Raw genomic sequence first — 25,590 nt, forward strand, 5'->3', positions numbered from 1 at the left:
CGTCCACATGACTTCACTGTCCATCTTCACATTTGCAAGTGCTTATCTCTCGCGTCAGGCTAGTCTGAGGTTAGCAGCCATCTAAAGGGAGTCAGACTGTGACAGCTCAGTTGTCCCTATGGCAGGCATGGAAGTGGCGGCTCTAAGCAACACAAATCTGATTACAGTTGGAAGGGTGTTTCTTTCACTTAAATGTGCTTCTTATCGAGAAAACAAGATCAAGGAGGTGGTATTCGTCTTTAGCATTTATTTATCATTGGAAAAAAACCCCTTTGAGCAAGCAAAGATCACAAGCACGTCACAATCAATTGGCTATACATTAATTTGTGTGTGTGTGTTTGTGTGTGTGTCATTCTCATTAGAACAGCAAGAATGAAAAAGCACCATGAGGAGGTGTTCTTAACACATTACAGGAGACAATTTGTGATACGCAACCAAACCCAGGCCACAAAATATTAATTAGACACTTCCTATCTGCCTCGAAGAGGCAAGAGTTTGTGGAATTCATGGGAGCCATGTTTTTACACCAGACGTATTGCAAATGCAGAAGCAGGTGATCGGTGTGCAAAGCAGTCAGAAAACAGGAGCTCAGTCAGCAATTAGCACCATTTTGCAGAAAGGAGTAGCAGTACAATACACTGAAAATGAGAAAGCAAGCAATAGACAGCATAGGAACTTTCACAGGGTAAAAAGCAAAACATTTTTTTTTCTTTTTACAAGGAAAGCAAACCATATTACAAATTAGCAGTGAAACAGAATCAGCATTGTGGCAGCTGGAAACACAGAACAGCAGAGCACTCTTTCCCAGTGGGATTGACAAGCTCAGAGTCCAAAGTGAACTAGAAACGGCAGAGAATTTGTCTCCTTTCTGATAAACCTGAGTGGGTTGGATGGGCTTAAAGTCTATGGAAGGTAGAGCAATGCAGGACTCCACACTGAGGCCTGACTCTGATGCAGTTCCTGGCATTTGATGCAATGCTAAACTGTGTGCTTGGATGTATGCTGAGGACCTGGTGCATGTGGAGAAAAGGCCATATTTATATCTCGGTTTCGTAGCTGTCTGAGAGGGAGGTCCCGAGGCCCTACCATTCTCCCAGGCTCTTTTTGCAAAGATTGAAACCTTCCAAGGATCATTCATCCCACCCAGACAGGTAGCTCAATCGCCCTTGGAAAATTCTGACCACTCACTGTGCATGTTTCATTTGAACACTGTAATGGATGCCCTTTCATTGAGAAGAAGCACCCCTGAAGCCCTACATGATGAATAGTTGATCCAGAGTCATGGAGATGCTTGGATTGAGTGGTCTGAGCATCCTTGGGCAAAATTTGGTTACTCTTGAAGTCAAGGACTAAATTCTCATTGAATTCAAGATGAAATGGTGGCAAATCTGCTGTCTCTTTGAATGTGAAGCTTCAGGCCAAGAAACAATTGGGAGAATCGTTTGGCATGGTCTTTCTTCATGTACAGTGAGATTGGTGTGTTGGGCTATTGGTAACTGTCTACATGCCTTCCTGACATATTTTAGCTACTGTGACATGTCATCTTCACAGCTGTTACTATATCCTGTGATAGGAAAGGACATTACTGACGAGTGTGAAGATGGATGAAGCATCTAAATGCCAAGGAATCACACCAAGTCTTGGAAGCCCAAGCTTCTAAGGCCAGTTGTATCTTGTGCGACGGGGTGGGAAGAGCTGTGAGCGGCACTCCTCTCCACCAGCTCAACACAAACCTTTTGCCAAGCTGCTCTGGAGACAGAGCTCAGTTTTGCACTCAAGCAGGGCTGCAGGGACTTCTGAGCACTCAGAAAAGCAATGGTCATTATGGACAGATCAGAGTCTCCATGGAGCATGCACATCAAAAAATGTACTACATTCGCAAAGATTTCCACAGTTTTACTTCCTGGAGGATTTCCCTGGTTTCCTCCTTAACATTGGAGGATTAAATATATATATTTCTATATATGAATATATATTTTCCACATACACAACCTGACTAGCTCATAGCACACAGTTCTAACACAGCTAAGCTTGGAAATACACCACTGAATTCAGAACACTACACTTACTTATACTCAAAGCTTTAGGCTGTTAGCACGAGGCAAACAGGACACATCACACAATACACTGAACTTGGCATTTATTCATTACTAAGGCCAGCAAATATCACTATCTGTATATCACAGAGCTTTCCTCCTCTTTGGAAACGTTCTCTCAGCCTTGTAGCCCACCACTAACCCAGTTTCCAAAAGACCCAATTCTAATGGTGTGAGACCCCAAAAATGGGACTCCTTACCCTCCTGGTCCATCCCATTTCCTTTTAGATAGCTTCACATCCCTAAAATATCCTAGCAGAAAGATTTTTCTCATTCAAACACTTCTACAGCAACACAGTTCTGTTAGTTACCTTTTACACCACCTTCTTACCCTACTTCCCCTCCTTCTTCATTCTTCCCAACTGTCTGTTCTGTGGAAGTTTCAAGGGTAGAAATATTGAGCTGCAAATATGAAAAAGGACCCTACATCTTGACTTGCAGCTAGTCTGTTACAGGAGAGTTTAACAGCTCATTTTGGTGGGACCAAGATTCATCCTTACACATCTAGGACCTAGTCCAGGAGTTAGGCACATAAATTTGGATTGGGACCATGTCCCTCCCAGCTCCCATTGACACAATGATCCAAATTTTGGGATATGCAATGCCAGTCTGTTGGGCCAGTTCATACTCACTAACAAATGGTTCCACTGCGTTTACAGCTTCCAAACTGGTCTTGCTGGGCTTGGGAATTTCCTAGAGTAAGAGCACAATAAATAGGATTTAAACTCTGAGATCCTGCCCGAAAAGAGTCTGGGGATCCCAGTAAGTGGTTTATGGCCCTCTTACGATGCTCATGAGCCAACATGAACTCCAACAGCTGTCAGAGTCAAAACAATGGGGATTGATAGCTCTAGCCAACCTTGGTGATTCATTTCATACTACTCCTTGGAAGGCCACATCTGCGAACTAAACCTCTTCTGAAATCTAGCTCTGTCTACTTACTGGCAGCCCAGAAGTGAAGAAAGCAGACCAAGATTCAAACCAAAACAGGAATAACTAAAAAGATAACTAGGGGAAACAATAGGGAAGAACAGCCTGCTGATAACCTAGTCTGACATGCCACATGCTTGGGAAGTCTTCACTGCTCTCTGTGCCTTCCCTCACTCCTTTCTTTTTTAAATCAAGGCCTTCAAGTGGTGTTGATGGGTGAAGCAGCCCTAATCCAGCTAGACTTAACCCCTAGCTACCCTGGGGGAGGATTTGGCCCTTGATTTGCATGGGATCTCCTTTCCTGTTGCTTCCTGGAGTTCCACCAGTGTCATGAGAGGAAACTGCTCTTAGTCATACCACTGATTCTAGCAGATTTACAGCAGATCCATAGCACTGTGAATGAATCTTTTATCCTCTCTGCCTTCTAAACCTTTCACCTGTTGACACCAGTGGGAGATAACCAAACAACAGCCAACCCCAAGAGGGCCTCATGGGATGGCGGTACAGCCCCCCCATGGCTCAAGAGGCACTTCCACACTGTCAAAGCACTGAAGGACCAGGCCCAAGGAAAGGGATGTGCTGTTGGACGCAATCACAGTTGATCCATCACTTTTGCCTCCTACGATCCGGCTTGTGCATTCCCACGTCCCTCACTCTGTGCAGAGCCACGTTGTGCAGGCAAAGCAGAACAACCTGACCTCAGAAACAAGGATTCTCTAATCCTCCTTGGAAATAAAACAGAAAAGCTTCTAGTACAACCAGAACAAAAAGCAGATTAGAAGCCTCTAATTAATTTTGTGGCCTTTATTTAATCAAAGAAAAAAAAGGGGGGGGGGAAGGAAAGAAAGAAAAAGAAAGAAGAAAGAAAGGAAAGTGCAGTGACATTTACTCTTTTGCCTCAGCCAGTTTATTGTTCATCTCTTTACTTTTCTCCTTGTCCTCTGGCTTTGCTGTATTGGAGGTCTCAGCGCTCTTTTTCTTGGCAGCCCGGCCAGATGCAATCTGCTTGTCTTTGGCCTTTTTCAGGGGTTTATGGCTTGTTGTGGTCTTTTTTGGTTTGGAAGGCTTTACGCTAGGCTTTTCCACCTGCATGGAGGGTGACAGGCAAAACGACAACAGAGGGATGGAGAGAAAGACAGAGACACAAGGACAGGTGGAAAACAGGATTTAGATCAGAAATAGCACGAATGTTACTCATCTGCTCAGTGATGCCCTGCCACAAAGGAGCAGCTGGGTGCATGCTGAGTTGCAAATGGCCAGCTCCTTTCATGGTGTTGATGCCCTGAAGTCACAGCTCCCCTGAAGCCAGCAAAACCCATTGTATCCAGATCAGGACACAGGAGAGGCAATATTATCAGTTGTTTTCTCTGACTTCAGGAGGGGCTTTGCAAGCCCACAGAGGATTGTCTTTCTCTGGATTCAGAGCAGAGAAATGATGGTCAGGACAAAAAGGCTTCTACAAATCCCCACCTATCTTGCACGATATGACTCCTCAGTCAGTTTATACCCTAATAGATTGCCACAATGGAGGAAAATTACTTGCGGATTGCCGGAATGCAGGACACCAATTGGCACTTGAGCTAAGTCCACAACATTGTCGTGCATTCACCTGTTTTTTTCAGCCTCCAAAACAGGATGGACAGCTTCAAAATTAAGGGAGAACAGAAGCCTTCAGCTCCCCCGTGCTGACTCTGCCATCCCCCTGAGACCTTCACAAACACAACTCTGGGAAGGCCTAATGGTCCTAGGTTTAAAACTGCACAGACTGACTTGATTTTATGCATATCCTCCACTGCTTCTAGAAAAGAAGGCTGGAAGACATTTCAGTCCAGGGCCTTCTGACAAGTCCTCCATGTGATCAAAGCTATAAGTGCTTGCTGTCAAAATCTGTGGAGTGCCCTGCATTAATTGCACATGAAGGTCTGGCTTTTACTACATTATTCCTGGGATGAAGCGTAATGTTGGGTGCCTATAGTTTTGGAGGGAGAAAGAGAAAGCTGTCTAGATAATCACCTGAGAAATGACAATGCAAAAACCTTTTCATTTGGGTCCTACCCTCACTTCTTTACAGTGTGATGTAGGGCACCACTCTCTCCAAAGTGCATCAACCTGTACCAGAGCCCATAGAATCATAGTGGTTTGGCTTGGAAGGAACATTAAAGATCATCTAGTTTGAACCTCCCTGCCATGGGCAAGAACGCCTTCCAGGAGACCAGGTTGCACAAAGCCTGATTCGACCTGCCTTTGAGCACTTCCAGGGATGGGGGCATCCACAACTTCTCAGGGCAAACTGTGCCCATGTCCCATCACTCTCACAGCAAAGAATTTCTTTTTTATATCTAACTGAAATCTGCACTCTTGCAGCTTAAAACCATTACCTCTTGTCCTACCACAATACTTGCTGATAAGAAGTCCCTCCCAGTCTTTCCTGTAGGACCCCTTTAAGTACTGTAAGGCTGCAAAAAAGTCTCCCTGGAGCCTTCTCTTCTCCAGGCTAAACAATCCCAACTCTCTCAGCCTGTCCTCATAGGAGAGGTGCTCAAGCCCACTGATCATCTTTGTGGCCCACCTCTGGACCGATTCCAAGAGGTCTATGTCTTATGCTGGGGACCCCAGAGCTGACCACAGTACTCCAAATAGGGTCTCGTCAGAAGGGAGTAGAGTGACAGAATCATCTCCCTTGATCTGCTGGCCACACTGCTTTTGATGCAGCACAGAACACAACTGGTTTTCTGGGCTGCAAGAGCACATTGCTGACTCATAATCAGTTTTTCATCCACCACCACCTCCCAAGGTGGATCTCCAGATGCATCTGCTGGTCAGAAATGAAGATACCACACAAGAGGACTGACAGAAGGCAGTTTTCAGCCCAGCCTTATTGTGTTAAGACATGTCCCATCATAAGCAGTGATGGCCCTGGGTCCCTTCCGATGCATTTCTCACCTTTGGAGGTTCTTTGTAGGGTTCGCTGTAGAGAGTGCGTATCCTTCTGCGCTCCAGGAATTTGTTATCAGCTGGAGTAGGCTTACTGGTTTCCCCCTTGAACTGAGCGCTGTAACTGGTTTCATGGGTCATTTTCTCCTCTGGCGGCTTGTACTGGGATTTCGCTTTTATAGCTTTCACAGGCTTGACATCTATCCAGGGTCTGAACTCGTTTCTGAAGATCAAAAAAGAAAGGGGTTCAGGAATTAAAACAACAGGAAAGCAATGGTAATATGGGAATGAAATCACCCATTGGTCAATAAGGTCTACCTGAAAAGCTTTTGCCTCCATACAGTCAAGTTTACAAAAAACCTGCCTCCCAACAGCTCATTTTTTACCTCATCTCATCGACACATTAGAAGTTCAAATGAAATTTGTTCTATTAAAATCAGACAGGGACCAGTAATAAATGATTCCTTTATGTGCAGGATCAGTGCACCTCCCTCCCTACCCAGTACTACCCTTCCCATTCACATCATCCCACTGCAAAGACATAAAAAGACTTTATCTTCCAAGATAACTGCTGGTTCTAACAGTTTCCTGGGTGTGTTTCTCCTTCTAAGACACCTGTGTTAATGTCTCACCACATCTGCAGGGTTGCTGTGTCCTTGTAGTCAATGTGGACTAACCAACACAGTGAGTGGAGCTTGGAAAGCCCTTCCCTATACCAAAGATGGGTGACTGCTTTAGGATGAGCTGAATGCCTCTTTGGGCTCTGTTAACTGGTTACATCTCCACTGATGGGAATACAAACATCTACACATGAAGACACACATACACCCCTATATGTAGGTATCTTAACCTACGAGATAAATCCCATCTTCAACTCTCCATACTTTCTTAGTGTTGTTCCTATCTAGATATTCCTCTTATTTTCCCCGTATTTTTTAATTTTCATCCCCCTCTTTTATTCTTCAGCCCTTCCTGGGTTTGTAGGATATTGCCAAGGCCCAGACATTGCTTGTTTGAAGGATGCTTTTCTTCATGAAACTGTTGAACTGAACGAGCAATACATGAATGGGCTTATTTGTGTCCCCTTCATTCCTATTCAGTGAATGTCATCCACAGATAGTTCTCTGCAGTCCATTCTTAAAATATCCCTCCTGCATGAAGAGTTGAGAGAAAGCAAGAGGAAACATCTTTAAAGAACTGTATTAAAGACCTGAATACATTACTGACATACTCATTTCAACCCAAGCTCCTCAGAAGAGAAGAGGCCCCTTCCTAGGATCCACATTTGTTCCAAAGTAGACTATATATTTTCAATTGCCTTCCAAAAGAATTAAAATCCTGCACTAATTCTCTCTGCCCTTGTCTATCTGTCAGTCAGATTCCTTCTAAGCAACTTCTGAACTTGAAAGCCAAGTAAAATTCATTTTCTCATTCATTTTAAGGCCAGCTGGGCAACCAGCCCAGGTAAATGACAAGGTCAATCTGCAAACCTAACCACAGCTTGCTTCTACAGAACCAGAGATGAAGGATGGAGGCTGTGGTACCATGCACCTAGGGTCTACTCTTCAAAGTTGGAACACAAACCAGGGTTTATTCACTCTGCTGCTCATAAAATGCTGGTTTATATGGAGGTGAGCTTCGAAGCAGCACGATTGTATTCATTACCACAGTGCCTGGCAACCTCGTTATGGACTGCATTATGCAAACTTGCAGAAAGATGGGCTACTCCCTGAAAACTCTGTGATCTCTGTAGACAAAACAGACACGCGAGGCAGGGAGAAGGGGGAGAAAAGCCTCGGGCTATCCGTGGGTTCGCTAGTTGCTGAAATGATAAAGCAAGAGATCATGCAATAGAGTTGGGCTGTTAATGCAACAACCAGTTGCATCTGACTGCTAAAAATGAGCAAGAATTCTTCTGCTCTTTTCCATCCTTGCTTTCCTGATCTTAATGCAGATGTAACAGCAGCTCCGCTGTACTCAGCGATGAGACCCTTGACTAACCTGCATCTCCCAAGGTGTGCCTGGCTTTGCAGGCAAAGGGTAGACCAATAGCTGCTCTTAGGTGGATGCATGCTGATGTATTATGTCCATCAGCTCTGAAACAGCTCAGTCACTATCTTCTCTGGAAGTGGACGTTAGAAGGCTACTGATCTTGAAATATTTGACAGTGTTGACAAAGAAGTTGTAAATACGAGGCATGTAAATACCAGAACTCAGTGCACACCTAGAAAAAACAAATTGCCCAGAGAGATGGTAGATGACCCATCCCTGGAAACATTCAAGATCTGGTTGGCTGAGGCCCTGAGCATCCTGATCTAGTTGAAGATATCCCTGCTTGTTACAGGGAGGTTGGGCTAGATGACCTTTAAAAGTCCCTTCCAATCCAAACCATTCTATAATTCTATAATTCTATTCCTTTTCAGATAAATGTGCATGATTTCACATTACCAGCTATTACACTACAGCCAGTCCCTTCAAGCATGAGAGACAGCATGGGTCATGTTTGTGTGGAGTCTCACCACATCTGGGATGGACCACCTACTCCCTGCTGTGACCACACTCAAATGCCCAGTGTGCCCACTTCTGCATATCTACTATCCAGAGCTCGCAGAGGCAGTGGAAGGAGGAGAGAAACTCAGTTTACTACAGCTATGCCTGGTACAGCAAGCTGATCTCAGTGCCTATTTTTGATACATCAGGCAACACATAAACTGTAAAAAAAGTGTTACTAGAATAAGACACAGGCTATTCTGTGCTGGTTGCATCAGTGCCCAGAAACTTAACACGGTTATTTAGCCCAAAAGTACAAATCCATAAATCTCTCCATCTCCACCACAGATGAGTGAGAGAAAACAGCCCATTGAGAACTGCCCTTGGAATATGCCAATTCCAGAACCCAGCCTAAAATTTCCTTGGAAAAGCACTAGCTACCAAAAGCATTGGCAGGGGTGTGCTAGCAACTTCGCAGCATTGCTCATCACATTTGAGTGCCAGGCACACTGAATTTACTAATGCAAAGTACAAATGAGGATGCGGGTGCCCTGCTGGGGGTCCGTGTCTCTATTGATTGCAGGAATGGGGGGGAAGGGAGGAGGGACGGGGGACGACAACGAGACACGTTTCAGGAAGGTGACCTAATTCCCTCTTCTAGGTCTAGTAGTGACTTTCCTTCAAATGTCTGATACAGTCCTATGTTACCACGAGCTCACATAGTCCAGCATTCCATGGCATGGCTACACCCTCTTAGGGCAGAGATACTGTGCTATCTGGAACTGGCCTGATGCTCCATAATATTAATGACACTCAGATATGCTGCTTTATAAATTTATATACACCTTATATACAGCAAAGAAGTGAAAAGATAAGCAACAGCTATAAGAGGTTTTTTCATTTTGTATTCTGAGGCCAGTAAAAATATCTGCACTCTAAGGTATCACACCAGTTGCTCCAATAACACTAAAACTAACCGGCTTGAGGAAAGCCCCTGCAGTTCTGAGACCTCCTTTATTACTATTTAACATCCCAAGGCCAATTTGTGGGAAGGATACCCCAACGTTACAAATTCTGGCAGCAATCTGAAATGAGCCCTCTGTTATTTTTTCCTGTTTCCCAGTCATAGTGGCATCTGGACCACCACAGACCGCTCCGCACAAAATTAGCTCTGAGAGTATTTCAGAAGTATGCTGGACCCCCACTTAAGTGAGCGCAGCCTCAAAACTCACCTAAAATCTGTGCAAAAGCCTTTGCTCACACTGCGTGGAAGAGTCAGGAGCATGGACAAGCACCGTTATGGACACACCCCATAAGCACAGCTTAGTCCAGCTCTGTAATTCTCTCTGTGAGGGATTTTCATTGCTCTTAATCTTGTTGAAGAAGATTTTAAGAATTGCTATCTTGGCATAAAACGGAGGGGCTGAACTGAAATAGCAGCAAATTACATCTCCTAATTTTCTGCCTAGCTCTGGTCGTAGCCTTATAAAGCATAATTAGAATCAGTTGGGAAGCCAGTGCTGACCTGTAATGGAAATCAACATGAAAACTTAAGAAAAAGGAGTATATGAGGTATCAGATGACCTTTTGCAAGGCAAGTTCAACAGGAAAAATTCCCAGTGAATATAAAAAGGAGTTCAGCCATCTACAAGGGTGCATAGGATGGGTTAGACATATTGCAAATTAATAGGCAGTAGATCTTACAATACGACAGTAGTCTGGGGATGTGGTGGCCTGATCTATATCCATTAAAGACAAGAGTTGCCCTCCACATATATCAGTGTCCACCACCACCGCTCATGCATGGGGCTTCATTCACCTTAGTTAACCTATTTTAATTGCATTTTTCCCCTTGGCTGAGAATTGCTAAAGGTGGTTGCATGTAAAGGTGACTTGAACATCCTCCTCCACACCAGCGAGGGGATACGGGATTATGTGAGCCCCAAGCTATGGCATGCAGTCACCACTGAAGATAGTCACCTACACTTGTGTAGGTATTGATTGTCTCCACCTATGATGCCACAGCAAAGCCAAGAGGGGGGAGGAGATGGAGATGGGGCCAGGTTTAACCACTTCAAAGCTTCCACCTACTCTGAAGGACTTTAAGCAGAGGTTACATCAGAACCTCAGAATCACCACAGGATGTCAAATGTATTCTAGCGACATTTTTACTGGCACCGAGACAGCCTGATTCCCTCATAGTGATGTGCACATATGAAAGAATAAATGGGACAGAAAAGAGAGACCAGGAACTTCACGGGAGTCTTTCACAGAACGAATATTTCTAACTTAATATGGAAAAATATGGTTCTATCAAAACTGAAAAATATTGAGAAAAAAAAAATTATGGAATGTTTGGCCTGAAATGTTTCATTAATTCTAAAAGTTAACTTTCATTTTCAGTTTCTTTAACTCTTTTCCATCCCGTTTTTTTCCTTATTCTACCCAGGAAAACACAAAAGGACTATGAATTCCCTTATGAAGCAAAACATCAAACCGCTTCACAAGGAATATTTCAAAAAATTACAAATGTTCTCTAGCTTTCTTTTTCTCTCTTAATGCAGGAAAAGAGATGTTCAGTGAAATGAAACTGTGGGAAAGTCAAGATCAGTGATAATGGCTGGTCAAACTCTGGAACTCCATGTGAACAGAGATCACTGAAGTCCAATATATAATGAGACTTAATTTTAAGTCGCGTCTGTTTAGATGGGTATTGAGAATATTCAGAGTTATCAAAGGAAATTTCAGCAACACATCCTTGAGATAATCATTAAGACCAGCATTTAGCTGCTTTCTGCAAACTATGGGCCAAAGCAGGAGCTAGTCCACATTGTAGGAATCTCCTCCAACCTCCCTCCAGTTGTCTGGTACTGGTTGTGATTAGTCAGGAGATATAAGACTAGCTGGACTGCAAGCAAATTCTGCTCACAAAAGATTGCTTATATGAGGAGCTTGCACATGTTTTGATCCTAAATCTGTTTTCTTTTCTAATGTGAACAGAAAAATTCCATTTGGACTCAATATAAACAAACTGTGTATCCTCCTGCAAACACAATTAATTTTAAAGATAAGCCTGATTAATGGTTACCGCAAGAGCCAAAACATGACTCCTAACACATTTTCAGCAATAAAGGAACACCGCCCCATGCTGAGGTCCCTCGTGCAATAGTAAATGTCACAAAGTGCTCTTGCTTCTCAGAGAAATAACTGAAAAATCCTGGACCTGGATGATTCCTTGCTGCATCTGACAGCCTGGCATGTTACTGTACCACACTGTGTCCCCTGCACACCAAGACACCGACTTCAACTTTTTCATCTCATCCTCCAACCCAGCCCTCTTTGGTTATAAGGTCAATTCCAACCAAATCCTGGTCTTGTCAACATATAAAATCTGCCACCACAAGTGCAAGAACCATCCTTTCATTGTTGGCTGCACCAAGCGCCCTTCCTCCAGCTCCTATGTGGATGCTTAATGACAGCTTCATCCTCTAATGCCTGTGCTATTATCTTGTACACAATAATTTACTGTAAAGCCACACTGAGACTATGAATGGTATAATGAAGCTCTTGGTGCCCAAGATCATTTTTTTCCCAAACATTAATAATTAATCTCTGAGACATACGTGCACACACACACATGTACACGCACACAGAGAAAGTCAGTTTGGAGGAGTCAATATCCAATTGTGTACAAAGACTAAAACAATGTGATATATTAATGTATGAATTTGAAACCTGGACAATGCACAATGGAGTAAGTGTGACCAGGCTGGTGAAGGACCAGTTTCTGTGGACAGCCATGGTTAGGATCTATCAAGTAGAGCACTGGCACAGAAGAGGAGGAAAGTGCTGAGCTTGCAATAGGGTGACTTAAGCACTGGCTGAAGCTGGCTATGAGCACAATATGATTAATGCACCGAAAAGGACGAAGCCAAGTCTTTTGGCAGAGCAGAACCATGCTGTGATCCCTTTATAAAAGTTCCTTAGGTCAGCAGCTGACAAATCACAGATATTTCATCGCCTGAGAGCCATGGAGTATGGTCTTCCAAGAAGGCAAAATTATTGCACATGCTGTCATGTCCAGAACATCACAAGTACGTGACTGAAGGTGGTGGTGAACACTGCAAAGAGTTAAGAAACTCAGAGAGCAAAGTAGTTGAGGGATAGCAACCCCAAGAGTAACAGCCCTGCCACTGCTTATGTCTCAGCACAGAGAAATAGGAGAGTTGAGAACCATTCATAAGGAACAGGCAGCTACTGGGATATTGAACAGTGTTGAGAGGTCCATGTATGACAGGAAAGGGTGAAATAAATCCCCACACTCAGACTAAGTGGCACACTTGGGCACCTTTGACACACAAAGTCCACTTTGTGAACCTCAGAGCAAACACCAGCACCCCCTTGATCACCTTCTTCCTTCCACTGCTACCTTCAGCTTATCTCCACCCTTCCACTCTGCGCTTAACCAGCAAAGGGGAAAGCAGAGTGGAAAAAGCACCTTACCTCCTGGTGGCTAAATAGCCACGAAAGGGAAAAACATGGATACTGGGGAACACTGGCAGAGTCCACTGCAGAAATGCCAGAAATGCCAGAAACCAAGGAAAGGCCCATCTGGAAAACTGAAGAGGTTAAACTCAACAGCAGCAAGACCTCAGGAACCCTCCTGGTGTGAATTGGAACCCCATGGAGATTTGCCATTTTATATCTCTCTAGATTTTCCCTTGATGTTATAAGGTCATGGGTCCAGCTGAGAAAGGGACACACGTTGCCCATTCCATAAAGAAGCTGCTGTGCTGCCTTCATACATGCTCAAGCCTGTAAAATTGGTGAATTCAGTGTTGGTGTCACCAATGAAGCCAGTCAACATGGCCTGCTAAGAGAGCTCCCAGAGTGATCGCAGCCTGACATTCCCGAGTTTGCTTGCAACCCATCTGTAAATGTCATGTTCAGCCCTGAAAACTGGGTCAGGGCCAGGTCGAAGCTCTGATAACATCCCATTTAATGGCCTATATGTCTATACTGCAGTTGGTTAGAGCAAGAGCAGTGTCTCATTTGCCTTTTCCTCCAAATGGGCAAATGACTGTAAAATTTGCCACATGATTAAACAAACCAAACAGCTCACGGCATGGATGCTTTGACACAAAAGCATCTTTACTGACAGGGTGCTGTAGCAAAACTAGGATTGGGAAAAGTGTTGCCACAGATCTGGATGGGCTACAGAAACCTAAACAGCATGAGGAGAACCAAAGTGCTCCTGTGAGAGTTCGCCGGGCCAAAGAGCATGCATCACGTGTCTGCCTCTCTCACAAGATAATCTGCACAACCTCACAGCTACCATCAAGGTATGGACACGTGAATTAACACATGGTAAGGTCCTAGGGAAAAAAAGCCTTAACAAGAAACCTTCACATTAGGAAAAGTGGAAGAACTTGCTAAGAAAACACAGCAATGTAAATTCTGCTCTTCTTCAAGTACAACGATTTTTTAGTGCAATTCATGCTGAGTGCAATGAACTCATTCAAAAATCCAATGGGATGCAGAGAAATCGGCAGCTGCCTGCGGCGACACTGCATACTGGGTCTGTCTCCAGCTGAAGTGTCCCTGACTCTGCTCACTGAAGCTGCGCTTGGGCAGCCTCATGAGCCTTCTTGGTACTTTCAGAACCTTGTTTCAAGTGTCTGAAGACACAAACAAGATAAATTAAAAATGTACCATTATAGTTCAACAAAACACTTTAGCACATGTCCAGTAGCTTTTAGCTGTTCTTTACATGTAAATATCAGCATAAATGACTTCCTGAATTACAGCTTGGTGGACCACACTGCAAGGGCCCTATGTGAATCTATAATGTGATTTTTAAGAGGGGAATCTGGTGCAGCAAAATGCGCTAACGAAGGTTATGGAAAACAAAGCTTTTTAGGTCAAATGAAGCAATTGTATTTCACAAACTCATCAGACCTCCCCAGACATCCAACAGCAGGATGGGGAAGGAATACAAAGACATCATCTTTCAGCAGTGATGGGCCAGATCTTACAGATCTAAAGAGCATCTGCCCAAGGGGATGAGGATGGTGGACCTCACTGACCAGCACTGCTGAGAACAGCTCTGGTTGAAACTACTTCAGTTCACATTGCTGTGGGGTTTCCTGAACAACATTTACCCTTGTAGTGCTGCGTGTGGACTGTTGGGGAACCCTCCCTGTCCTGACTTTTCTGAAAGCTCTGGTGTGAAGCTGCTTGAGCTCATCAGCAGCTCCTGTTGCCTAGATGCTGGCCGCTCTCCAGCCTGGGGATGCTTTAGCGATACTGCAGTTTGGTTGCATAGGAACAGCAGGGTTTGCCCTTGAGGCGAAAGACAGAGATGGGTAGTGCTGGGGATGACAGGTAAGATTTTGTCTGAATTTGTTCAATTATCCAAATCATAGATGCAGAACGATGTGTTTGTCCAAAGGAAGGTCAGGAAATGGTTATATGACATGAAATAGAAGCTCTTCTGTTGCAGCAATGTTAATTCAGCTAGCTGTATTTTTCTGCTCCCTTCAGGGAATCATTACTGCTCTCTGTGTTTCTAATGCAGCTCAAAATCAGTGTTGCTCTTTGATTTAATTTCTAGTCTTCATGACAGTATAATTGTTCATCATGAGATAGGAGTAGAAATAGATTCAGCAGTAAAGCACATAAAGGAAGAACATGGTGAAACTTAAATAGCAGCTATTGTTTTGCCACTGCATTGATGACTTGGGACATTGTTTGCTCCTCACTGTAGTAGCTACTGTAAGACTGTATCTCAATGTCCTTCATATGCTGATAGGGCACCAGGTGTCCTAAGACTTAATCGCACACAGGAAAAACGAAGAGACTAGTTAGTCACTGTCTAAGCTTCAGTTAATATACGAAAGCAATTCTGTTGTGGGTTTTAATGGGAGACCCAGTAACCCAGTTTCAAAAGGTTTACATGTCCAAGATGTAAACAAGGCAAATGCTAGGAAAAGGGAGGTCATGGATCAGGATCCCCATGAACATTCATGGTGGCCAACCGTGTCCTGGGATGCATCAAGCGCAGCATTGCTAGCTGGTCGAGGGAGGTCATTGTCCCACTCTACTCTGCGTTGGCATGGCCCCACCCCAAGTACTATGTGCAGCTTTGGGTGCCACAGTATAAAAAGGATATCAAGCTTCTGGAGAGTGTCCAGAGGAGGGCCATGAAGTTGCTGAAGGGTTTAGAGGGGAAGCCGTATGAGGAGTGGCTAAAGTCACTTGGTCTGTTCAGCCTGGAGAAGAAGAGACTGAAGGGAGACCTCATCACTGTCTACAGCTTCCTCATAATCGAAGGAGAAGGAGCAGGCATTGATCTCTTCTCTTTGGTGAATGTTAGGACTTGAGGGAATACCAATAAGATGTGCCAGTGGAGGTTTGGGATGGATATTAGGAAAAGATTCTTCACCCAGAGGGAGGTGGAGCACTGGAACAGGCTCCCCAGGGAAGCCGTAATGGCACCAAGCCTGACAATACTCAAGAAGCATTTGGACAATGCCATAAAACACATGGTGTGAATGTTGGGGTTGTCCTGTGCAGGGACAGGAGTTGGACTTGATGATCTTTGTGGGTCCCTTCCAACTCAGGACATTTTATGTTTCTATGACCTTGGCCACTAAGTAGAAGAGCAGTTAACCAAGTCCTATGGCAAATTTAGTGCCCGGAATACAAGGTATTCAAGTTTTGCCTTGCATTAGGCTGGAACAGTAACATGCTGCTGAAAGCCCAATGCAAATAAAATACTGAAGACCACATATTTCTTCCTATGGCAAGTAAACACATGGTTTAACCTTGTGGTCTTCCAGCAGCATCCCCCTCTACCTTCAGTACCTCTGCAGACCTGATGGAGATATTGATGCAAGGTCACAACCTCAATGGCTTCTCAAACCAATGGATATATGTCTCCTAGATGCTTATGTGACAGAGAAGGCTGCAGGCCAGCTTAGAGGAGAAGCTGTAAGCAGGACAGCCTCTTATTTTTTGTTAAACCACTGAAACCTGGGTCTTGTAACAACCGGGACCTCCTAAGTGATCTTACACTTCCACCGCGCAGAGCCTCCAAGCTAAAATATCGCCTGTGAAAGCAAAGCACGCACATATGCATGCTCAGCCTCCAAAGACACCCAATCTTATCCTATTTTAGTCTACAAAGTAAAATACAGAAAATAACATATAATCCAAACATGCTTTGGATGTATAATATCCTCTTCTAGGAAAAGGAAAAAGAATTCAGATCTACGACACTTTATACATCATCCATCCACAAGATATGTCTGTGAGTGGCATCCCCACTGCACACAGGTTTGTGGTTTCACACTGATTGGTGCAGCTATTTTTTGTAAGAACTGTTTCAGCAGAAATCCCTTGAATCCATCAGTCGGGGTACGAGATCCAACATGATGAATATTTCACAATGAACTCGTCTGCAGCTTGACAAGCTGCGCTTCCACTGTGTCCCAAGCGTGTAACGCTAGAAAGTGAAGTCAGGCATAGGGAGAAGTGCTACACACGACATATGCAGTATGACATCCATGCAGTCTCAAATAGTGCAATACAGAATGTGTATGGATGCAAGATTAACCTACATTTGGTCTGATCACCTGCCCCTGCCTGTGTGTGTGTATGTATTTGAGCTTGTGCTATTTCTTTACAAGATTTTATATATATAGTGATTCTAAAGTATTTTTATCGCATGCAGAAGTGACTAGCTTGTTCCTGGCTTTGATATAGAGGGCTGAATTCTGCTTTCCCCTTTATGCCTTCTTCTGCAATGTACCCACTGAATAGTTCTTTAGTTGAAATTAAGAGGTCGAGATTTATTTTAACTGGAAGAACTATAATAGAGCTGGGTGTGAACTAAGTAGATGAAAGAAGAGAGCTTAGGCTTGAGCAAGGATCTTAAGATAAGAGATTAATGTTAATGGAAAGCAACGGAAGGCTGAATCAGATTCCCTCCCCCCACCTTTAACCTTAATACTGTCTTATTTCAGGGGCTACAAAATCTAGATGTAAGTTTGATTTGTGCTGTGGACAGTACAGTGCAGAGCTCTGCTCCACAGTTTGCATAACATATGTAGAATTACTAGGGAGGAAACAGTGAAACCACACTAAAATTGCCCTGGGTGTTGTGGGGAAGGTTGCTTTAAAAGCATCATGGAAAGACTAAACTGGACTAGAGAAACAGTGTGGGAGCACTGGGAGGCAGGAAGGCTTCTCTGAGTAGAGAATAAAGCTTAATATGCCCATGCTTTTTTTTTAGGAAACCATAAAACACACCACCACAAACCACCAGGGTCACGTGGATGTACGAGGGACCAGAATCAGGACCATTAAAACACAGTGTAATACTCAGGTCCACGCCACTTCCAGTTGGCCTATCTTTCTTCAGAAGCTATCACCGCCTGCAGGAGGCACAAAAGCAGATGGATAGTAGTAAATGAGAAAATTAGTGTAGAAAAAGCAGTCAGTTTTCCCATCCCACTTCTGCAAGCTTGGGAAACCATCAGCATTGCTTGAGCATCAATAACAATGTAATGGGGAGAACTGGCTGGCTCTGGCTCTCTAACAACTAGTCCCATGGTACAGAATCAGTAAATACTGGGACCATCAAAGGTGTCTCGGGGGAGTCTGGGAAAGAGACAGCACGAGGCGCTGGAGCAGATGGCTGCATTGTGAAATCTCCTCCTAATTAGGTAAAACAAGGACTGATGTGAGTGAACGAAGCAAATACTGGTTACTGCTGGAACCACACTATCTGCATGAAAACTGTCATGAAGTAAAAGAAGAGAAGGAGGACTGTCGGAAAGCTTTACATGGGAAATATTGAGAAAGTAGGTTCTGGAAAAACATTATTTTATAAATAATTGGCCCTTTTCAAGGGCTTCTCCAGTGCTTGCAAGGAGTGGAAAACCCTGAAAGTGAAGCACAGACAAAATGGTTGTGTTTTTACATCAAAGGTTCTCACATTCAGAGGCCACTTTCTGTGCTTGATCAAAAACATTGCTCTAAGCATACTGAAATGACTGGGGAAACACACTGCCCACACGTGTGTGATGATAGCCCTGTGCTACCAAGGCTCGTGCTCTGCTCTGCAGAAGTGTGAAGCTGAAAGGACCCCAGAAATCAGAGTGCCTGGAAATGAGACGCATGATACTCAGCAATAAGTGGTTTGCAAAGTGTCAGATCTACTCCCTTCGGAGGAAGAAGTGAAGTAGAGATGTGGTTTTCTGTTTCTAGACACACAAAGCCTGTGCATAACAAGCACTGGTGAACTAAACCCAAGAAAAGATAAAAGAAAAACCTAGGGCATATGCATGGCTGCCTGTGCCAGCAAAGGGGATTTAGAGACTCTACGCAGAAAACAAAGCCTGAAGAGTAGTACAGGCTGGGACAAAACTCCAGAAACCTGGCAGAGTCAAGAGACCATTCCTGTCTTCAGGATCATCTTGCACTGACGTGTTTTCGGAATCCTATTGGATGCTACCACCCAGGGGTCTACCATCCTGGGGTCTTTTGGCACCTCCAGACCCAGTGCAGAGCATTTGGAAGAGGCTGCAAATGGGCTACATGCTTTGACACAGTGTTGCGTTGATGCTGATGTGCCAAAGACACCTGGTTCAGAGGACAGGGCCGTTGCAATATGGCCATGCAGCTCCCAGAGCCACCCAGGCTTGTGTTCACTTGGCTAAGATAACCTTAAAAATACATCCAGATCACGGAAAGCTGCTTCCTAAAATGGATATTGTTAATGTAAGACTGAATATAAAAATACTCCATCACTGCCCGCTTTCTGTAAGCATCTGCAATCACAGACCTACCTGCCAAAACCCAAATCCAGCCACCAGTGCACAGAAGAGTGCATCTGAAAATTAAAAGTACCAATTTTATAACTCTTCTGCAAAGAACTGGGAGGAGGATTTGTTATTACTAAGCACTTTTGTGCACACAACAAATGTTTACAGCCTCTCAGAGCCATTTGTATCTACTGGGTAAATAATATGCATTTGGAAATGAGACAATCTGCAAGTATTTCTTCTTTTGGCACTGTTCCAAGCTTAATCTAGAAATAAAAGATGCTAAGGACAAATGTATTAAGCAGGTACTTAATTGAGAGACGAGATGAAAAGAGGCACTGCTCTTGTCTCCCAGGCAGAACATGCATGTTTTAAACACGATCTTAGATTGATATTTATTGCAACTGACAGAGCAGAAAGGCTCAGAAAAAACACTCCTTCCCCTCCCATAAATAATTCAGCTATTGTAACAGTTCATAAAATGTTTATATTAAGTAATAATTAAATATTGCATTACAAAAATAATTAACATTCCAGACAAAAGAAAAATCAACCTTAAGGAAGATGGGGAAAATTATTGCCTTGAAGCTGTTGTGTTGGGGTTTCTCTGCTGAGAGCAAAACTAAAGCAGTAAAAAAGCAGCGATTCTGGCTTCACTCAATGTTCCCTCTGCTATATCGGATCAAATCCTGATCCCTCCCTGAATGACAGTTTTTCCATTGCTCTACGATATCCATATGGAGCCTGCTCTTGTGTCTGCGCAAGCTCCCCTCATGTTGCTGTTTGCAGCCAGGCAGGGCAGGGTCAGCAGTCCCATATTAACCTCTTCTGTTTAGCAATGATGATTTTGACTTTAAATCACCAGCTATGCATGTGTGTGAGCAGGCTTCAAGCCTGCTAACCGGGCACTGGGTCTTGGTCGCAAAGACACACAAGGTCCAATACGGGATAAGACTTCAAAAATCAGATCCAAACATGGGATAAAGGACTGCAAGCATGGCAGGGATCAGAGAGGGTAGTGGGGTAATGATTGAGGATCAACAGAAGCCATCAAGATAATATGAATCAAATGTCATTACACATACACTCAGGCATCTTTTATTAAAACTGTAATTGCTTGATCCAACCTGTGCCCTGGGGAGCACAAAGAAAAGCAAGCAACATCAAGGTCACTGCAGAAAGAAAATCAATGCAGGGAACGAATAGTAATGACTTATTTTTTTCCTAGTTTCAAAGAGAGGGACTGTGTAGATATCCTGCTAGCATCTCCAGAGACGCACAATATCCCTCGGACTTGCTCCAGCAAAGCACTAAGTACATTTTTAACTTTCAACATCCAAGTCTTGCTCCTCCCTACGTGATTACAGCAAGTTCAAGTATGTCAATGGACCGCTATATTTCCTATATGCAAAGACAATTATCTACTTCTCTGTGCCACTCTGTACCTTATTGAAAACCACGCACTACTTTCCATCTTTCTGCAATGACCATGTTTACTGTGCTCCTGAACTTTTAATGGGCTCCCTCACAACCTCCTCTGGTCACAGCTATGCTGAAACATAAAGTCCAGACCCGAATAAGTCTACCTGAGGCTTTACTAATGCGGAAGGAGGTCACACCTTACATGTCAAATTCCTATGCATACATCTCAGTGCATTAGTTGCCAAACAGTCCTTTATTTATGACAGTTCTTTATTTTATAACTGACACCTGATTCGTGATTCACTGCAGAATTGCTCCTGCACCAGCTGTTCCATCTGCACTGGTGCTGCTGCTGATTCCTCTTTAATGAGGAACTTCTTCACCATGAGAGTGGCGAGGCCCTGGCGCAGGTTGCCCAGGGAAGCTGTGGATGCCCCATCCCTGGAGGTGTTCAAGACCAGGTTGGATGGGGCCTTGGGCAGCCTGACCTAGTGGGAAGTGTCCCTGCCCATCACAGGAAGAAGTTGGAACTAGATGATCTTTAAGGTCCCTTCCAACCCAAACTGTTCTATGACTCTACAATCCTCTGTGTCATACCCTGCCCTCACCCCTCCTGAACTGCTCCTTCAATTCCAGTTCCAGCATGCAAAATAATTTAGCCAAACACAAGTGAAGGACACAGCACAAGCTTATATGGATGAAATATGGTTCTGTACAGGCACTCAGATGGGATGGTCCTAATAACCCGTTCTACCCTTAAAACACTCTTAACTGCAATAAGGTATCAGTTACAACTGTGGGGGGAAACTAGTATTGTAAATGTAAATTACTGGTGGGATACTTAAGGCAAGTTGCATCCTATACAGAAGGGATGAAACAGCTCCTTGTCTCCACTGTGCTATGAGCTTGAGCAGACCTCAGCCCTTGTCCAATGTGGCAGTGCTGGGTCCGTGTGATGCAGAAGCTAAGTGAGTAGTATTGCCAGCTAAAACTGTAATGTTTTTTCAGAAATGGACCCACAGCCGAAGCTGAGTATAGGGCTTTTTTTCATTGACTCCACTGTGATTTGGATCAAGGTTTTGGAAGGTGTCTTCTCTAGAGCACCAAAGAGTCCAAAGAGTCCTATTGAGGCTGATGCAGAGATCAGTAGCCCCTAAATGATATGAAAGAGCTATCAAAAAGGGATTTTGTAGTCGTCATACATGAAAACCCAAGAGGTAAAATGAGGATTCAAAAGCTGGTGGCCCTTAGCTTATGCACTGCCCATCAGAGATCCTGGCCAGACCACCTGAATATGGACAGCTCAGTGCCTGTGAGCAGGAGATGACTGTAAACTAATGAGATCTATAAATGAAAGAAGAAAAATCAACTTCTTTACATAATTAGTGAATAAATACGATAGAATCACAGAATGGTTTGGGTTGGAAGATCATCTAGTCCAACCCTTCTGCCACAGGCAGGGTCATCTTTCACTACATCAGGTTGCTCAAAGCCTGATCCAACCTGGCTTTAAGCACTTCCAGGGAGGAGGCATCAACAATTTCTCTGGGCAATCTGTGCCAGTGTGTCACCACCCTTACAGTAAAGAATGTCTTTTTTGTATAATCAAAATCTAGCCTTTTCCAGTTTAAAACCATACATTCCCTGATAAAAGAGTCCCTCCCTCCTCCCATCTTTCCTGTAGGTGCACTTTAGGTACTGCAAGGTTGTAATAAAGTCTCCCTGGAGCCTTCTCTTCACCAGGCTGGACAAGGCCAACTGTTTCACCATGTCTTCACAGAGGAGGTACTCCAGCTATCTTTGTGACCCTCCTCTGGACCTGCTCAAGGAGATCCATATCACCTCCTTCCACATGGTCTTATACTGAATATTATATACTACATCCTGAATACATCTGCAGCCTCCTAAGGGATGCCTCCACACCTGCAAACGCAGCAGAGGGATAGTGTGTGCACAGCAATAGGGGCCACAGTGATTCCACTCATTTTATCTTCTGCATAAGACATCCATGCAGCTTCCATAGCAAGGGCATAGCCCCAAACCTGGATGCTACCAGACTCTGGTCTTGCACCAAGAAATACTTATATGGGATGGAACATGGTGTCTGCTGAAATCCATAACGAGGATCAGGTTAAATCAGTCAGAATTGTTTGCATTCATTTTGAGAGTGTATAATAAAATACATCCTCTATGTATTTCAGTACTCATAGCTGCCTCTGACGTCAGAGCAAAGAAGCTATGAGAGTGGCCCATACAGCAGTGTTACCACCTTCAGACATCTTTGCCCTTTCCATACCAAAATAACCATACAAGCCTTTGTTCCTCCCGATTTTGCATCATGTCAAAAGTCTCCGGTAAAAGCACCATGTCCTCACTTCCTTCCAATTTCACACATCATTCAGTTTGACTTCCCACTGAATTTCCTTTTCAAACACCAGTCTCACATGGTCAAAACCTGGTTTCTAGATCACAGCATTAACTTCTGGGAGCATCCCTCCGTCCCCACAGGTGCTAAAAAGATGATGATGTGCATGTTACTGCCAAAAGACCACTAGACATGCTTGAAGAGCCACTGGAAAACCAGACATTGAGATAGGAAGAGCTGGACAGACACGCCTGACTGCAACTCACAGCAACAACACATTAAGTTTAAAGAACCAGTTATTCACCACCTGCTTTGCACATCGCACCACCCTTGGTCTACACTGAAGCTAAGGGCCTCCCATAACCACTCAACTCCAGGAGCTAAGCTTTGCAAACACTGACCAAAACTGCTGCCAAGGTTTCAATGTGGTTAGAGGTAGTAGCGCAAGCTCAACCAGAAACACATCCTCTAAGCCAACAGATGTGGCTGCCTTTTCTGAGGTTTCCAGCCCTTAAAGCGACCAGGGAGAGACAAATCACAACTGGTCATAACAAAGAAACCTAATTTTCCTTTGTGGAGAGGGATCAGCAGATTAGTTAGAAGCCTCAGAACAAGCAAAAATGGGAATCAGGGCAAACAGGGCTGGGGAGGACCTCAAAACCCATCTGATCCAACCTGTGCTCTGGGGTAGGGTCAAGTGATGGACCTTTGCACCTCCTCTGAAGATTGACTAGCTTTCTGCAAGTGCTACAGCCAGATGATGGCTGAAATAACCAATTCTATGTCATCCCAGAAATCAGACCAGCTGAATGCAGCAGGGCCTTCCAGCCTTGTGTGTTATACACAGCTGTGGGAGCATTTCTACAAGATGCAATAAAAATCACCTCTCCCCGTACAGCAAATGGCACCAAGCTTTACTCCAATGCCACTGCAATGCCGCAGCACGGTCAGAGGCTTTTAAACCATTGGACAGAGGAAAAAGCACAACTTTCAATGACAGCATCTCCCTGGCTCTCTGCACAATGATGCTGCCAAAACCTGTCTCAGCTCTCCAGAGGGAACACGTGGTTTTCCCTGTGTCCTCCCTCTGCCGGGCTGCTTGCCAACACATCCCTCTCTGGGAATTCTCTGCCTGAGTTGCCATAGCTACTGGCCAACACCACAACAAGCTCTGCTGCTCAGCTGAGACAGATACATTTGTCCCCTGGATGCACGGGGATACAGTTGGCCTTCTGGGCTGTGAGCACACATTGCTGCCTCATGTTGAGCTTCTCATCAACCAGCACCCCAAGTCCTTCTCTGCAGGGCTGCTCTCAATCACATCATCCCCCATCCTGTATTGAAACTGGGGATTGCCCTGACTCACGTGTGGGACCTTGCACTTGGCCTTGTTGAACAGTGGAAGGATGGGATGTCATCCAGAGGGACCTGGACAGGCTGGAGAAGTGGGGTTGTGAGAACCTCCCTGCTGGCAATGTGCACTCGCAGCCCATAAGCCCAACCATATCCTGGGCTGCATCAAAAGAAGCGTGGCCAGCAGGTCAAGGGAGGTGATTCTGCCCTTCTATTCCTCTCCTGTGAGACCTCACCTGGAGTACTGTGTCCTGTTCTGGAATCCTCAACGTAAGAACGAGATGGAGCTGTTGGAATGGGTCCAGAGGAGGGCTACAAGGATGATCAGAGGGCTGGAGCACCTTCCATATGAGGACAGGCTGACAGAGTTGGGGATGTTAGGTCCGGAGAAGAGAAGGCTCTGAGAAGATCTTGTAGTGACCTTCCAGTACCTGAAAGGGGCTACAAGAAAGCTGGGGAGGGACTATTCATAAAGGCTTGTGGTGATAGGATGAGGGGAAATGGCCATAAACTGGAGAGGAGCAAATTTAGACTGGACATAAGGAAGAATTTCTTCATCATGAGAATGGTGAGGCACTGGCACAGGTTGCCCAGGGACATTGTGGATGCCCCATCCCTGGATGTGTTCAAGGCCAAGTTGGATGGCGCCTTTTGCAGCCTGATCTAGTGGGATGTGTCCCTGCCCACGGCAGGGGGCTTGGAACTAGATAATCTTTAAGGTCCCTTCCAACCTGAACTATTCCATGATTCTATGATTGCTTCTACCGTGCCCACTGATGTGGTCATTCCATCATAGAAAGCCACTAGGTTGGTGATACAGGACTTGCCCTTGGTGAAGCCATTCTGGCTATCTCTAATCACCTCCCAGTCTTCCGTGTGCTTTAGCATAGCTTCTAGGAGGATCTGTTCCACGATCTTCCCAGGCACAGAGGTGAGGCTGACAGGTCGGTAGTTCCCAGGGTCATCTTTTCTACCCTTTTTAAAATTGGGCACAACGTTACCCTCCTTCCAGTCACCGGGGACTTCTAATTGCCATAACTTTTCAAATATCATGGAGAGTGGTTTGGCAACCACATTAGCCAATTCCCTCAGAACTCTGGGATGCATCTCATCAGGTCCCATAGACTTATATATGTTCAGGTTCTTCAGGTGCTCAAGCACCTGATCCTCC

General features: G+C 44.5%; 1 protein-coding gene across 1 annotated transcript in view; it reads right to left on the reverse strand.

Annotated features, from left to right (window-relative positions):
- Window positions 1-1,179: 1,179 nt before the first annotated feature.
- Window positions 1,180-25,590, reverse strand: part of MAP6 (microtubule associated protein 6) — a 37,850-nt gene continuing 13,439 nt past the window's right edge. Inside the window, exons 2-3 of the mRNA XM_009566420.2 lie at window positions 5,970-6,183; window positions 1,180-4,112 (exon numbers count right to left, since the gene is read on the reverse strand). Of these exons, the coding sequence (XP_009564715.2) occupies window positions 3,912-4,112; window positions 5,970-6,183 (415 nt within the window). The 3' untranslated portion in view covers window positions 1,180-3,911. The remainder of the gene's footprint in view (window positions 4,113-5,969; window positions 6,184-25,590) is intronic.

The sequence above is a fragment of the Cuculus canorus genome, chromosome 1 (assembly GCF_017976375.1).
Source record: "Cuculus canorus isolate bCucCan1 chromosome 1, bCucCan1.pri, whole genome shotgun sequence".
NCBI lineage: Eukaryota > Metazoa > Chordata > Aves > Cuculiformes > Cuculidae > Cuculus > Cuculus canorus.